Source organism: Oryzias latipes, chromosome 10, assembly GCF_002234675.1.
Source record: "Oryzias latipes chromosome 10, ASM223467v1".
Lineage (NCBI taxonomy): Eukaryota > Metazoa > Chordata > Actinopteri > Beloniformes > Adrianichthyidae > Oryzias > Oryzias latipes.
In genome coordinates this window covers 19,687,262-19,702,909 of record NC_019868.2, presented here as the reverse complement: position 1 = coordinate 19,702,909, position 15,648 = coordinate 19,687,262, and the positions used below count along the sequence as shown (strand labels likewise).

At 38.7% G+C, this 15,648-nt stretch overlaps 2 protein-coding genes across 6 annotated transcripts; both read left to right on the top strand.

The window, feature by feature from the left end:
- The first annotated feature begins 1,257 nt into the window (after nt 1-1,257).
- Nucleotides 1,258-10,490, top strand: LOC101168301 (cationic amino acid transporter 2). Of its 4 annotated transcripts, none has more exons than XM_004073519.4 (14): nt 1,258-1,770; nt 3,075-3,134; nt 3,341-3,373; nt 3,743-4,110; nt 4,596-4,751; nt 4,829-4,994; nt 5,122-5,258; nt 7,130-7,352; nt 8,565-8,701; nt 8,794-8,896; nt 8,981-9,114; nt 9,226-9,392; nt 9,476-9,584; nt 9,673-10,490. In XM_004073519.4, exons 4-14 carry the CDS (start codon nt 3,747-3,749, stop codon nt 9,792-9,794), a joined length of 1,818 nt encoding a protein of 605 aa, XP_004073567.1. In that variant the 5' UTR covers nt 1,258-1,770; nt 3,075-3,134; nt 3,341-3,373; nt 3,743-3,746; the 3' UTR covers nt 9,795-10,490. The 4 variants fall into 4 exon arrangements, with proteins under 4 accessions (XP_004073567.1, XP_020562351.1, XP_020562350.1 ...); XM_020706692.2 differs by having other exon boundaries at nt 3,341-3,378; XM_020706691.2 differs by lacking the exons at nt 1,258-1,770; nt 3,075-3,134 and having other exon boundaries at nt 3,288-3,373.
- Nucleotides 10,491-12,036: 1,546 nt separating this feature from the next.
- On the top strand, nt 12,037-15,503 carry LOC101168052 (platelet-derived growth factor receptor-like protein). Of its 2 annotated transcripts, XM_020706690.2 has the most exons (8): nt 12,037-12,270; nt 12,351-12,504; nt 12,626-12,774; nt 12,875-13,017; nt 13,111-13,262; nt 13,395-13,688; nt 14,017-14,156; nt 15,079-15,503. In XM_020706690.2, the coding sequence occupies exons 2-8, from the start codon at nt 12,423-12,425 to the stop codon at nt 15,286-15,288; spliced, it is 1,170 nt and encodes a 389-aa protein (XP_020562349.1). In that variant the 5' UTR covers nt 12,037-12,270; nt 12,351-12,422; the 3' UTR covers nt 15,289-15,503. The 2 variants fall into 2 exon arrangements, with proteins under 2 accessions (XP_020562349.1, XP_011478644.1); XM_011480342.3 differs by lacking the exon at nt 12,037-12,270 and having other exon boundaries at nt 12,285-12,504.
- Nucleotides 15,504-15,648: the final 145 nt, after the last annotated feature.

Sequence of the window (15,648 nt, the reverse complement as noted above, 5' to 3'; positions counted from 1 at the left end):
ATTATGTTCATTTTTTTGTTAGAAGAAATTGAAGAAATAAGCAAAAAGCTTAATTAAAACAGATCAAAGGGTGTTAAATCCCATTATACAGCCAGCATCACATTTTATACTTCAAAAATACAGCGTGTGTCACCATGTAGATTATAATATTGAGTCAACCTCTTTGTAAAGTGTAATAGGATTGTTCTAAGTTTCATTTTGCACAAAACATTTTCATCTTTGTAGCTAATATGAAATCTCTATTCTGGTTTGTGTGATGGTTTGGTTGAAGAACAAAACAGTGCAGCCTCTGAGAGAAAAAAAATAACATTGTTGTTTTAGTCCAATACTTTTTTCCGGTCCTCAACACTACACTCTTAAAACACTCAGGTTGTTTTTTGTAATCCAAATCTTGGAATATTCATGTTGGGATGTATTTTTGGGTTGATTTTTTGGAACAACTGCATTTTTTTTGTGTCATGGTGGTTTCAATTTAACCCAGTTTGTGATTTTTTTTCCTGTTTTTTTTAAACCTCAGAGCTGGGTTAAAAACAATTGTACTCCTTTTTTGTTGCCTTTTAAATCCATGACTGGTATTAGGCTCAATTTTTCCTACAGGAACCAAAAATGACTTCAATTCAGATTTAATGCTTAAATACAATTTATCTATTTTGAACACACACCACACCTTGAATTGTGTTAGTTACAAACAAGAGCTTAAGATAGAAAAGGCATGTTGAACCTGTGGACAGAGAGACTAAAGCAACTCATGTAAACAAACATCACACTCTATGTTCAGAACATTTCATTTTCATGAAATCAAACAAGTAGGATTTCGTGTAATAGCCCAAACCTTTTTAGTTATGTAAAATTGTCCAGAAATAAATTTTACGTGCAACTTTAACATAGACAAGCATCAAAATAGTAATAAAACCAGCAAACATAATGGTTGTGACAAAAATCTTAAGATAGAAAGATAAGAAAGTACTTTAAGCAAGAGGATTGTACAAAATTGTGAACTAGTTCAAATATTTTCTTTTTCTTTTTGCCAGGTTTATTCATTTTTACTTCAGTAGCACAGAGATCTGACAAAGCAACACTCAGTCACCTCTTGTGGTTTCAGAGGAAACTGCACTCCATCTCTGGAAATACATTGAAGCTCAGTGCTGAAATTATGGACACACACAAAACAAATTCCAGTCTAGAAACATGATCAATACTAGAAAACAGTGTTTTGCATGTGGGCTTTAACCCTTTGACACCTGTATTTATTTCCATCTATTAAAAAATAAATTGTGTTTTTGCTTTCAAGTAGATGCTATTAAGGTAATTTTGGAGCTTCATCATGCATCAATTGGCATCAAGTGGTTAAGACAATTTTTTTTGTTTCAAATGTTTGAGAAATTTTTGCCTTTCCAGTTGATGTCGCTATGCAGAGAGACCTTTTTTCCATAATTTTTGTATATGAAAACTTGAAGTCACTAAGTAGAGAAAACCTGGGAAAATGAAACAAAAGAGGTGAGCACAAAAGCATTTTCCACATTCTGAACAGTATTTATGCTTTGTAAATCTCACCGTGGGGCTTTTGTGCAATAATGAGCACATTATGATCCAAACTGGGGAATGAGAAAGGCTACTTTGTGAGTAATTCCATTGAGTGGGAGGGTCACACTGGCCGGTCTTGTATATATCGCTGTAAAAAAACATGTTGCCTCCATCCAAATCAGTGGCATGGACATCTTTGTTTTCTGAATCCACAATGTGCTGCTCAGCGCAAAACTGAAGACGAAGGTAAAAGTTTATCATTTATTTATGAACTGGATGAATGATTTTTATGTGACCAGGTGGTTGCCAGTTTTTCCACATCAGGAAGCATTAAGTGAGCCTCAATGGCCATGATTAACTGATCATAAAGTCATGCATTACACGTGAAGATGCAGTTATTGAGTTAAGCATTACCCACGGTTCCTCTGGAAACAGTCTATCAGCTGGATAGATTTGCAGATAGTGAGTCAGAGCTGAAACGGAGTCAGAGGTACTTTGAACATCCACACGGGCTGTCCTGCCCGCTGTGGCAGATGCCAAAAAAAAAAACAAAACAAGATCAGGTGAGCTGAAATCTCATGATGGGTGATGAAAAGGTAAATGCTACCCCTCAAAGAGCAAGTTTGCTGCCTGCTGCACACATAAGCCATGAAAGCTGCTTTGTTCTGCTTCAGCTGCTCTGACAACCTGGCAGAGGAAGCAGAACTCACCTAAGAACATACTTAAAACCACTAAATGTGGCTTTTTATCATTTATGATTGGAATGACTATCTTCAGAAATGCACATTTATACTTTGAGGGTTTATTTTAGCAGTGTAATGTACAGATGTTTTTGCTGTCTGATGATCAGAGAAGGTTCCTGGCCTTGAGATGATGGCAAATAACCAACAGAAAACCCAACAACTACGTATTTTGTTCAGATTTTACTTTAATAAAATAAAATAAAAAGAAGTTCAACTGCCAAAAAAAAAAAACTTCTATTAATTTGGGCAAATCTTAAAGTAAGTAAAATTGATTGCTAGAAACAAAAATGTCTTTTTTCCCTTTTTTTCAGATTTTACTCAAGTAAAACTCCAAAAAAGAAGTTTAACTTAAAATATTTGTGATTTTACATTAACTTAATCGTCTATTATTTGGGGGAAATCTTAAAACAACAAAAATTAATAACAAGACAAGAGATTTTACTTGAATAAGACTCCAAAAAAGAAGTTCAACTTAAAGAAAATGCTATTTAATGTGAATTTAACCTTCTATTGATTTGGGCAAATCTTAGAAAAGCTCAAATCAATAGATAGAAACAAAAATGACAATTTTTTGAGATTTTACTTGAATAAAACTACAAAACAGAAGTTAGACTTTAAATGTTTGTTATTTAATGTGATTTTAACCTTTTATTAATTTGAAAAAATCGTAAAAGAGCTAACATTAACAGTTAGAATCATAAATAAACATTGGGATGTATGGGTTAACCTGGAGTATTTGATATATTTACAAAGAACAAATGAAGATCGTGTAAAAATCCTGTCTTTGTGCTCGTGTGTGTCTCGCAGGTTGTTGCTTGAAATCGGCTTTGACTGGAGACCTCACTGACATGATATTTCGACAGCTAGGTGAGCTTTACAAATGACCTCCTTGTCAAGGAAGTAATTGTTCCTGTAACTGAAGCCAGAGTAAAGTGCAGTCTGTAGGCGTTGTTTTCTGTCCAAATGAAAACTCTTCAATCAGCACTATTATTATCAAGGTGGAGATAAATATGAGGATGCCTACAGGAAATGTATGTTGTAAAGGCATGACAGATCTTGTTTGGTCTTTGTAGCACACCTTTGAGGCAGAGAGCGACAAGCAGGAGATAAGGTCTGTTGAATTTTGTCAGAGAAAAACTCAAAGCTTGAACCTCATTGACTTTTTTTACGTTTACGTTATCATAAATGGATGCTGTTGTTTTTCTTAAACATACATATACTTAAAATTCTTTGAGTTTAAGTTGAATTAAAATGAGACGTTCAAAGAGAAGCTTCATTTTTTTAAGGATAAATGTTCCTCCTCTTGGCTGATCTGACAATTATTCACCGAGACGTTTGCTGATCTGCCCTTCCTCCCATACTCCTCTTCTCTCCTCTCATTGCTTCTTCCACTTATTTGCCTTGACAACATCAACCTGCCCTCCCACCTGTCACTTCTTATCCAATTTTCTCTGCCCTCCATCCTACAACCCCAGAAGCATGTCGTGGGTGAAGTCCTTTCTGGTGAGCCTGTCTCGGAGGAAGCCCATTGAACCTGATGGGGAGCAGTCCACCTTTAACCGATGCCTGACCACTCTGGACCTGGTGGCGCTCGGTGTGGGCAGCACCCTGGGGGCCGGAGTGTACGTCCTCTCTGGAGAGGTGGCCAGGGACACTGCTGGACCCAGCATCATCATCTCTTTCTTCATAGCAGCACTGGCATCCATATTTGCTGGCTTGTGCTATGCAGAGTTCGGATCCCGCGTTCCCAAAACGGGCTCAGCTTACCTGTACAGTTATGTGACTGTTGGAGAGCTCCTGGCTTTCATTACCGGCTGGAATCTGCTACTCTCCTATGTCATAGGCAAGCATGATACAATTGTTTTGCTTTTTATTTAGGTTACTTATTTTTAATTTAACAAACTTAATGTTGAAATTGTTTTATTATAAGGTGAAGAACCTTTCTAAATTTCTTTTAAATCAGACATTTGTTTGTGTTTTTGCAAAACTGTTTTGTGTCACTTGGTTAATTTGGTTGCTTTAACAGTCTGTTAATCTTTTCATGGACCTTTAAACTCATAAATGATCAACTATCAGGTCGAGGGTGTTTATTACACCTTTTTGAACTTCAGCTGCTGTGGAAGCAGGTTTTAAAATAAATTGTTTTATGACAAATAATTAAAAAGATGCAAAAAATGTTTTTTCTCTTAGATTTTTCTTTCATTCTTACTCCACAGCCAGAATATATTAAGCCCTTAAAGCAGCAGAAATAAAATACTTGAAATAGGGTGGCTTTTTTTTTTTTCTTTGTTATTTGTCCTGACAAAAGTATTACATGTCTTTAACCAGGAACATCCAGTGTCGCACTGGCGTGGAGCGGGACATTTGATGACCTCATTGGGGGGGTCATATCTAAATATTTTGAGGAAAATGCCTCTATGGGCCTGCCTGGATTAGCCCCTTACCCAGATTTCTTTGCTGCGGCTCTCATCCTGCTTCTCTCAGGTAAAAACTGGTTTTGTTAATGTGGTGACAGAAGATGCGGTCCCATTATGAATACATTCACTGCTTTGAACTTAAAGGGGTTCTGGCATTTGGAGTGAAGGAGTCGACCACCATTAACAAGATCTTCACAGCAATCAACATCCTGGTGCTGTTGTTTGTGACCATTTCTGGATTCATAAAGGGAAACATCGACAACTGGTACATCAGTGAAGAAGCTCTGTTGAACGCTACTGCAGAAGAGAAGTAAATCCCTCCTTCTATTTGTGCACAGAATTCTATCGAGCATTAATTTAAAAAAAAAACATCAATAATGGTCTTCAGATTATTTCAGAGAAAATAACTGTGAGGTAATACTTCTTCACCCATGCAGAAACTTGAGCTCCACCATCAACGTGACCAGTGTCTTTGGAGTCGGTGGATTTTTTCCTTATGGCTTTAATGGAACTCTGGCTGGAGCAGCAACATGTTTCTATGCTTTTGTTGGATTTGATTGCATCGCTACAACAGGTAGGACAAAAGAGATATCGTCCGAGGAAATAATCAATAATCTTTTCACAAATTGAAGGATGAAGAGGCCATTCTTCAATGTGTCAAAGTATGACCTCATTAAACAGCAACTCTAAATGAACAAGGTGGGAAAACGATTCTTTCTTTGAGGTTCTGGTATCTTGGAGATCTGTCAATAAGGCATCTCTAACTGGGCAACTAGTGAAAAAATAAAATATTTGCAATCTGGAAAAATCCTCTGGTAATTCTCCCCAGGCTGTTGTGGCTTTAAACAATTTCTCCACCTCTGTCTTCTGAGAAGGACAACCTCCACTAAATGCACACACATGAAGGAATACACTAATTTTGATAGGAGATCTCAAGATGGTTGTCTGCACCACCAGTGGAACAGGGGAGCCTGAACCCAGCAGAAAATAAATGTCCAGACCAAAGATCATCCTGTTACTTCTAAAGCTGAGAACAATTTTGTAATAAGAGTTGAAGGTCCTGCTGGAGAAGAAACACATGGGAGAGATGTCAGAAGACTAGAGGGAAATCTGAGCTTCCTCAGCAGCTCAAGTCAAGGCGGGGAGAAAAGTAGTGACAGAAATCCAGAGTCAGAGGCTGAAATTCATGCATGAATAATCCAAGGGAGAAGAACTCTATAGTCTGTGATTCAGAGTCCAAACTTTGTAAAAACAATAGACTAAGAAGACAGACTAAATTGTAAGCAAACAAGTCAAAACTTCAGGCGAAACCTTTTCAAACTATGAACTACTGGACCATGATCTAAGGCAGTGTTTTTCAACCTTTTTTGAGCCACGGCACACTTTAACCTTGACAAAAATCCCGCGGCACACCAGCATCCAAAAAAAAAAAAAAAAAACAGAAATTCATGGTCTGTATTGATCGACAGCCCCCCCCCCCCCCCCCCTGCAATCTCACGTGCATTTTTGTGATAATTGTGGCCGGAAAAGCAGGAAGTTGCGGCTGTTTTTTCTAAGAGATGAAATGAAAGTTAAATTAGAAAATTTAGAAACTGTTTGTTTGTTGTGGTTTCAAGGCCTTTCGCAAGGACAACTCATTGTGCGCTGGGACACTGGCTCTTTAAGCCAATGCATCATGGGAGATGGAGTGTGAAAACTGCCGAAAACTTGCAGAAAGACTCGCGTCTCTGAGCTTCATTGTATTGTCCACTTGTTTCACGGTCTGACACCGGACTCTGTGGAAAGCTACACCGCTAAAGAAGAGCTTTAGCTGGTATTTTTGTTAGAACTGAGCGACTTTATCAGCAGAATTAAGAACAAGGAAGTGAAGACTTTAAGCACTTCTGATTGGTCAGAGTGATGACATGTGATTAAGCCTTCAAGAATGATTGGTGGAGACAGTTAAAGGGACGGGACTTTTCCGCAAACTGTCATAGCTGCAGGTAAATCGCGGTACCGTGATTCTTATCAAAATTTCTTTAATAGAATTAAATAAACACAAAGAAAAAGTAATTTTAAGATCTTTTATATTCCTAACTATTCAGTGTTTTATCCGGGCCTGTTTGGATGAACAAAGAGCTGATTTCCTGGAGATGGAAAATGTTTTTAGATCAGTTAATGAGGGCAATTTCTCCACGGCGCACTTGACCATCTCCCACGGCACACTAGTGTGCCGCGCCACACTGGTTGAAAAACACTGATCTAAGGCATAATAAACTGGCTCAGAGTGTGGGGAACTGTCAGATTTATGGATCACGGGTGGAACAAATGAGTGTTATTAGGTAGTGAGTGGAATCTGCATGAGAGGGGAAAATGGAGAAAACCAAAGTCAATGACAGGCCATGACATTAATCTGCAAGTTTCTGTTTAGAAATCCATCTGTGACCTTTTGATATTGTCTTGCAGGTGAGGAAGTGAAAAACCCTCAGAAGTCTGTCCCTGTGGGCATCGTAGCCTCACTTTTGATCTGCTTTCTGGCCTACTTTGCTGTCTCTGCTGCCCTCACCCTGATGATGCCCTATTACATGCTGAATGAAAAGAGTCCCCTGCCCGTGGCCTTTGAATATGTCGGTTGGGGTCCTGCCAAATATGTTGTGGCGGTGGGATCTTTGTGTGCCCTGTCCACCAGGTAAATGACAGCTTAACCTCTGCTCTTCCTTGGAACAAGAAACCTTTTCAGAAGAAATACCATATCTAAAAATCCCCTCCCTCATGTATAAGGCTTTAAACTACATCAAGAAATACCCCTCACTCCTTTTTCTTTCTAAATCATGTACTATGTGATCATTAACTTGAAAAAATTAGTTACCAACTTGCATTGAAGTCATGGGTCAAAAAGTCAAGAAGGGCAAAGTTGCCAGAGCAACTTTATCTAATCGTGCAAAAACAGGGGGCTTTACTGGCTGACAGGAAAATGTTTTTGCTTTTTAAGCACTTTTAATTAATCACCTGTTTCAGAGAAAGTTTCAGGTCAGCTTTTGTGAAGCTTGATTGGAGAGCTTAATGAAAAAAAAACTGTCAACTAATAACTGTCCTAATAACAGTGTATTTCAGGGCCAACCAAAAAAATACTGTTAGAAGTTAAGTATTTAAAACAGAAAGAAAAATGATTAATAAAACTTAAAAAGAAGGTTTGCTGTTTTAAATTTCATAAAAATGGTCAAAACAAAAGCTTGTTTTAAGGCGACAGGACCAGTTAATGAACTTTATTTGTAAAATGGGGCAACATACAGGCAAATTAACAGAAATAACGCAGACAAATACATCATTTTGCTTTATCCATCCTCCATCTTCCAAACCTGGTTAATCCCTCCAGGGGTGGCGGGGTTGTTGGAGCATATCCCAGCTACTGTTGGGCACCGTTGGGGTACAGAGGTCAGCGTCATTTATGTCAATTCAATATGCTTAACTTTACTGCCACTGATTTGCACGTTAAATGTAATTTCCCTCTCCTGTCACACACCCAGATTTGCTATTTGATCTTTTGTTTGCTGACATAAAAAATGTCCTATCTCAAGATTAAATTTAGAGGTGTCACTTCTATAATAGTGCAATGGGAAATATTAATTTCATTTCTATTTAAGTCCTGTCAAATTTAATCTTTAGTCTTTAATTTCTTTTGAGGGACCTATGCATTTTAGTGTTATCTGCATAAATGGCAAAAAAAGAGTCCACATTTGCAGGGAGTTGATTTTAGACACAGTAAAAAAAGAAGTGCCCATGTTTAAAACCTTGAGGTACTCAAGTGGCAGTACACAGGGCTCAGATGGAGTAAGTTTATCAAAGTATTGTCAACTGATGAAATGCTTTTGTCTAATCCTTATGTACTTTGCATTTCCAGCCTTCTTGGTTCCATGTTCCCGATGCCGCGGGTGCTGTTTGCCATGGCGAGAGATGGATTGCTCTTTCAGCCTTTGACTAAAGTCACAGCAAAAGGCAGTCCTGCCATAGCAACCATAGCATCAGGAGTAGTAGCAGGTATGGAAACTTCTGCTTTTTTTTTAAACAGTTCTGTGGTGAAGCTCATGGATTTAATAGACTCTGTTCCCTGTTCTTTTATGTATCTGCAGCCATCATGGCTCTCCTGTTTGACCTGGAGGCCTTGGTGGAGATGATGTCCATCGGAACTCTATTTGCTTATACACTTGTGGCAATATGCATCCTAATACTGAGGTATGTATATCCATTTAGTATCCACAAAAGACCTACACCATGGACTTGTGCAAATGAAGCATGCCATTTATCTGTATGATAAAGGTACCAAGTGGGTTCAAGTGAAGATGCCAAACTTCAGATGAAAGAATCAGAATCCAAGTTCAACTTGTTGAAGCCTCCATCTTCTCCCACCAACATAACGTCAAAAACAGTCACAATCTTGACTGTAATTTCTGGTAAAAGGGGACATTTTTAGTAGAATTCTTGACCATCTGTAACTTAGTGATACAGAGTTTAACTCTGAGTCACAGACTGATCTGTCTTGTTTATCTTTTGTGTCTCCATAGCCGTGTTTGTATTGGCATTGTGCCTCATCCTCACTCAAGCTATTGATGCCATTGCCAATCTAGAAGCATGGAGCATTGTGCTTGTCTGTGTTTTCTCCCTGGCCCTGCTTGTCATCCTGCTGCTCATATGGAGACAACCACAAAATCCCACCAAGGCAACGTTCATGGTTAGAACATTTAAAGCACTATGCCTAATTAAGTTTAATCTGGTAAAAAAAAGTGCATTAATGTTTTATTCTAATTATTATAGGTGCCCTTACTTCCTGTTCTGCCTTTAGTGAGTACACTCATCAATGTTTACCTGATGGTTCAGTTGGGCGGAGCGACCTGGTTGCGATACGCTATCTGGATGTTAGTTGGTAATGGCATGTTTCAGCTAAAGAGGTTTAAAGGTCTTCGTGGATTTGTTTTTGCTGAACAGTGATGACCATCCTTTTCTCCTCGCAGGGCTGGTTATCTACTTTGGTTACGGAATCCGTTGCAGCGTTCAGAGAAAGCGCCTCAAGGCCGACAAGGAGATCGAAACAGTCAGCAACAAAACAGACATCATCAAAGAAGAGAAGTTTTAAGCTCAAATGAAGAAAGGCCACATAAGCTGAAGTGTTACAGCGAGGCGCTTCTTCAAATGTGTCACTTCAGTTTTACATGCACCAGTACTGGGTTTTATCTGGAGTTACCAGGATTTAGAGACTAATGCACGGTGCTGAAGTGTAGATATCTTGCCATACTTTTTGTGATGTTTTTTATTTTGTTTTAAACACTCACACTTTTTTATGTCCTAATGTGACCTTATTCAAAATAAAAGCGTTGAATGACTTTGCACATGTTAAATGTTGTACAAAAAGGGCATTATATTTCTCCAATACATCTGTTAAAAGCCAAAACAAATAGGCATGCACTTTTTATAAAACACTTAAAAGAAGCCCTGAAATCGGATTTGTATTTTGTAATGTGCAGCTTCACTAAACTTTTTTTAATGTAATAAGATAAATTACTGATTAAAATAATATAAATATTAAATCGATGCATTTATTTCAATTCAAGAAATGTTTCAATGGTCAAATTTCTTTACCTTTTCTTGAGATTTAGCATTAGACTAAAGCTGTTGCACAATGTACATAAATCTCCTTTGTGTAAAATGAAGTGTAACACATTTGTTTTTGTTTCTAAACTTAAAATGGACTCTGTATGTGTAAAAAACTGTATTATTTTGAGCATTCCTTAATTAAATAAAAGACTGTTTTATTTGGCTGAAAGTAAGAAAATAAAAGGCTACAGGCCTGATCAAAACGGAGTTTAAGTAATGAGGATCACGAACAACAGCTCAAGAGGAACAAAGGGAGACCCTTAGGGCAGCTTTTGTGTGGTATTTTTTTCTTCTAACTTCAAAAGAAGGGCTTATTTTATTACCATTGAACAAATCAAGTTTGGAACTTGAACAAAAGTGCATCTTTTGCACTATTTTGACCAGGTTGAGCTCTACTTTCATTTGTGAATGTAAACAGCTATGTTTGTTGTCTTTGTAGCTTTGGCACCCTGTCAGTTGATACCTTGCAGATTTCTTTACATGACCTTGAAAAGATTATACTTTACCTGGAAAATGTTAAAAACAATTCTATTTATTTCAGTTCTATCACGATGTGCCTTTTCCAAAACCTCATTCAAAGTTTTCTTTGGAGCAAACCTTTTACAGTTCTAACTTTTTTCATTTATGAAATTACGGAGGAACTAATTATTGGAATTAGACCATATTTATGTGATCTCTGTAAATAATTAAGCTTGAAGATCGTCAGGGTTAACTTTAAGACTTTGTGGTTTGAAAACTGCTGAAACCCTCACTTCCCCTGAAGAAACACTGAACTGGGCCAATGAGTGGCTGATATTTTTGAGTCATATTCAGTCAGCGTTCACCTTTAACAATAATTATGGATGAAAATGACAGATTTCATGGATCCAGTCTGTGTACATGTTCTACAATAAACTGCACCAGATTTGTTTTTTCTCAGCAAAAATCAAATTCCCACCTTAAACTATTTCTGATATGTTTGGGTCATTTTTTTCTAAAATCCGGTAAGGTTGGATAGTTTTCTCTTAGTTTAACTCATCCAATCTAAGGTTTTAGGGTACCAAGACACATGTCCACTATTAACAGCATAAATAACTTCAGATATCCCAACAAAATACAGTATTTGTTGAATGTAAATAATAATAATAATAATGGATTAGATTTATCTGCGCTTTTCAAGACACTCAAAGCGCTTACAGTGTGTCCATTATTCAATCACTCCTCATTCATACTTGACGGTAAGCTATGGTTGTAGCCACAGCTGCCCTGGGGCAGACTGACAGAGGCGTGGCTGCCATTTCGCGCCTACGGCCCCTCTGACCATCACCGGGAGCATTCATGCTCATTCACACACCAGTGGAGCCACACTGGAGGCAAGGAGGGTGAAGTGTCTTGCCCAAGGACACAACAACACTTGGCTGGTGGGAGCGGGGATCGAACCGCCAACCCTTCGGTCATTGGACGACCTGCTCAACCACCTGAGCCACTGTCGCCCATAAATAAACACAATTAAGAAATTTCTAAATAAAAATGTCTCCATTATTATTCTAAACTAATCTGTCACTTGCTCCTTTTTAACTTGTGCCTTTCATAGTAATTACAACAACAAAAAACAGGTAAACAAATGATTGCCCCAAAAATACATATTTACCCCTAATTTTGTTTGAAAAACAGTTAACAAAGCCAAGAAATGCATTTTCTTTTTTTAATATGATCTAATTTCTTTTTTAAACCAGGGTTTATTGAGTACCAAATGCTTTTCTTGACATGCCACAGGCTTTGAGAGAGCCAGACTCATGCTGCCACGGCACGCTTCCACTCCAGGAGCAAAGCAAACAGTTTAATGCGATTCCAGTTGGAGGGGCCTCAGTCTCTGGGTCCTCATTGGTCTGATCAAGCTTGAAAGCATCTATTGAGCCACTCCAGTGGAATTTGAGGTCCTAATGCGACTCTCAGAAGAAGGAATTTGTGTGTTTCTGGTAAACAGCTGACTTTTCAATGTGCAAGCTCTGTTTTCATCTCCTGTCTCTACTTTACTTTTGCTTTGCCTTCCTTTTAGTGAAGTGTGCTCTGGGTTGAACTGCAGGCACAAGAAAATCCACTCTCTGCTTTGATAATCCAGAGATCAGTCATGCCTTTGGAGAACATACCAGGGTTGAGGTGGAGGCTGGTGCTAATCTCTGTCCTTGTTTGTGGTCTAATCTTTGAATTAGGTAAGTGCCTTAATTCAGCCGTGTTTCACATTTACGTTCTCCCTCCAGCAGCTAATGTGCTTTCTAAACTTTCTTGCATGAAGCAGTGATATTTTAAATTTTGTGATGTGCCTCTGCAAAGTGAAAGCTGCCCAAGAACAGAGGGCCTCTGTGGGGAGGACAGTAAAGCAGAGCAAACCCAAACCTGGAAGATCAACAAATAAAGCTGCAGCCGCCAAAAGCAACACAAAAGCTAAACCCGCAGCTACGGCACAAACCTCACTCACGCAGGTAGATCACTGTAACTTTTTACCACACTATGTCATTGTGTTTGATGTTGCCTGGTGCATTTTTTGAGGTAGATCTCCTGTTTCACACCTGGCACATAAAGGTGCTGAGCAGAGGTAAATTCAGGAAGGTTGGAGAAACCATAACTGTCCAGGCTGGAAGCGTTTTGGAGCTAAGGTGCAGGGGCAAACCTGTACAGTGGGGGGTCCCTCCTTACTTGGAGGAGGATGACGATGGAAGACTTAAGTAAGCTGTGCTGGAAATAAACCTTTATTATGCAGAGTGATAAGACATTTGTGACAGCTGTTTGTTTGTCTTTGCTTTTCTCTGGTTCCTTAGGATTGTCCAACACGAGCGCTATGGGGTCCTGATGCTAATCAACAGCACAGGTGCAGACACAGGAGAATACACCTGCTATCCCATGTACTGCAAGAACACAGACTGCAGGAGGGACTACAACAAGGCAGTCAAGGTCTTTGTTTTCTTTCAGGGTATGATGAGTAAAATGTATGGGTGCTTACACTTGCAAATCTCTGAAACACTTCTAATTTGCAACCATCTTGATAGGAATCCTGTTCAAACAATCTTATCAATACTCTGTCATCTCTTTTTTCTGCAATAAGATCCACAAGAGCTATTTGTGCCAACAAGTGATTACTATGAGGTGATCCAAATGAGAACCAACTGGCCGACAGTCCTGCCCTGTCAGGTCACATCACCTGAGGCGAAAGTGACTCTCCAGCGGGAGTTCCCGCCTGTTGAAGTCACTGTGGACGGGAGTGAGATCTCCTTTGATGTCAAGAAGGGTTTCACCATCCATCGGCCCCAGCCTCATCATGCAGGAGAATTGTTCTGTGTGGCCAGTTTGGGCAGCCTGAGGCAGAGCTCTACTAAGTACATGCTCATCTATGTTAACTGTGAGTAAAACACAGGGCCTCCCAGAGGCCACAAATTCAACAACAAGAATGTTAAACAGGCTGAATGTGAAGTTTTTTGAATGCATGTGTTCTTTTAAGTTGTAATTCTATATGTGATGTAAAACAACCTTCAATTTTCTTTTAGCTTTCCAGGAAGAAAATCTGCAACTTCTGCTAAATTTTTAGATATTCCGCTTCAGAACATGTGTCTTTAAAAGCAAATTTTAAATAAAACTTCACTGTGGGTAGTTAAATCGTTCCGTTGACTTCTTTCATTTTTATCAGATCAGGAAATTTTTGCCCACTGATGTTTTATCTTTCTTCTTAGATCCTCTGGCTCCACCTGCTCCAGTCATTCAGGCATCATCCACCTCTTTGTCTGTTGGTGGAAACCTCCAGATCAGTTGCACTGTGATTGGAGAACAGGATGTGGTGGTAGAGTTCAACTGGGAATATCCGGGACAGCAGGTTATTCCTCCATAAATCATTTCCATTGGAAAGCTTTTATCACCCAATAGTATCCAAAAAGCAGTCCACTGAATGTTTAGCCAAGTTACATTCCCAATCCAATTATCTTTTGATCTGTTTTAAAAGCCATCGCAGTGGTCCTTTTAGTACCAAAGTTTAAAAAAAACTGGGTCATTTTCTAGGACATAGTTTCTGCAGAGCAGCATGAGCTCATTAGAACTTCACCTCTGAGTTGTGGGTGGGACTGTTGTTATCCATTTGTTTACACAGCCTCCCACAACCCAAATCTAAAATTATCAGTGCAACAAAAATGGTGAGCAATATTGGAGCTAACCAGCTGTACAGTTTTGAGCCAGATGCCAGCTCAGACGAGGAAAACAAAGACGCACATGGATCCATTTCTCTCCAAGTGGACGCGTCAGAATGGAGTGGAGCAGGGAGCTTGTGGCCTGCCCATTGTATGTTCTATGTCAAAAATGGGCATTTTAAGCTTAAATTTCCATATACATATGTCTACCATTATGAGAAAAATGCCACAAAAACATTAAAGTTTTAGTATAAGGCTACTTGTGTGTCACAAAGCAATAACATATGTCCGACGAGATTCTGACTGTAAAAAATAGTACAATATGTGACAATTGAACATCCGGTTTCATTCCTATATAAGCTGTTTGTTTGTGGATCAGATTTCTCTTCATCAAAGCTTAAAATATGATATTGAGTAATCAAGCCTGATATGCTATTAGTTTAGATGTTTGGTGGAAGCTAAAGTGAGTCGGAAGTGGCAAATATACATTTGTTGTTTTGGTCCGTGAACTCTTTGACTTTCCCTTTGTGTCCATCTGAAAATGAAATTTTGCCACAAAGAGAATGTTACCACACAGCAAGTGATGTCTTCCATGCTTTTCTGCTCTGTTTGCAGATTGGGAGGCCTCTCTACACACAGGAGAGTGTCACTGCAGTCAGCCAAGGATCTGCCCAGCAGCAGCAATCTCAATCGGTTCTCCTGGTGGATGAAGTGAGAGATGTGGATCAAGGAACATACACCTGCACTGCTGGGAACCTGCAAGGAACCAAATCTGCATCCACAACTGTTAAAGTTGTTACTAAAGACAAAACCAATAGATCTTGAGTGACACACAGCTGGATTGTCACATTATCTTCTCCAGACATTTGATATCCATAAATGACAAATACTTTTAATACGTAGGATAAAAATTCCTCCTTACTCTACTTCTTTGTGTGAAAAATTTAAGAAGTGAAAGTGTAGCATTAAAGTGATGACAACATACTGTGGGTTGTTCATGCAAAAGTATTTGCTTCTTTAATTAAATGGTTTGTACCTTCTTAGCTGCCTTTTTATTGATAATACAGAATTTTTAGCACATTTCTGGCACTACCAGAATTGTTTTAATCCAAAAGAGAGTTACACAGTAGCTCTACTATCCCTGAAAAAAGGGAACGAAAATAATGTTTCTTGGTTTATTGGGAG

Bases quoted from the DNA above. Each gene is read 5' to 3' on its own strand.
- LOC101168301 (XM_004073519.4), top strand. From the start codon at position 3,747: ATGTCGTGGGTGAAGTCCTTTCTGGTGAGCCTGTCTCGGAGGAAGCCC. The intron at 9,393-9,475 runs GTTAGAACATTT...TAATTATTATAG, and splicing joins CCACCAAGGCAACGTTCATG to GTGCCCTTACTTCCTGTTCT. The intron at 9,585-9,672 runs GTAATGGCATGT...TTCTCCTCGCAG, and splicing joins CGCTATCTGGATGTTAGTTG to GGCTGGTTATCTACTTTGGT.
- LOC101168052 (XM_020706690.2), top strand. From the start codon at position 12,423: ATGCCTTTGGAGAACATACCAGGGTTGAGGTGGAGGCTGGTGCTAATC. The intron at 13,018-13,110 runs GTAAGCTGTGCT...CTGGTTCCTTAG, and splicing joins GATGACGATGGAAGACTTAA to GATTGTCCAACACGAGCGCT. The intron at 13,689-14,016 runs GTGAGTAAAACA...CTTTCTTCTTAG, and splicing joins CATGCTCATCTATGTTAACT to ATCCTCTGGCTCCACCTGCT.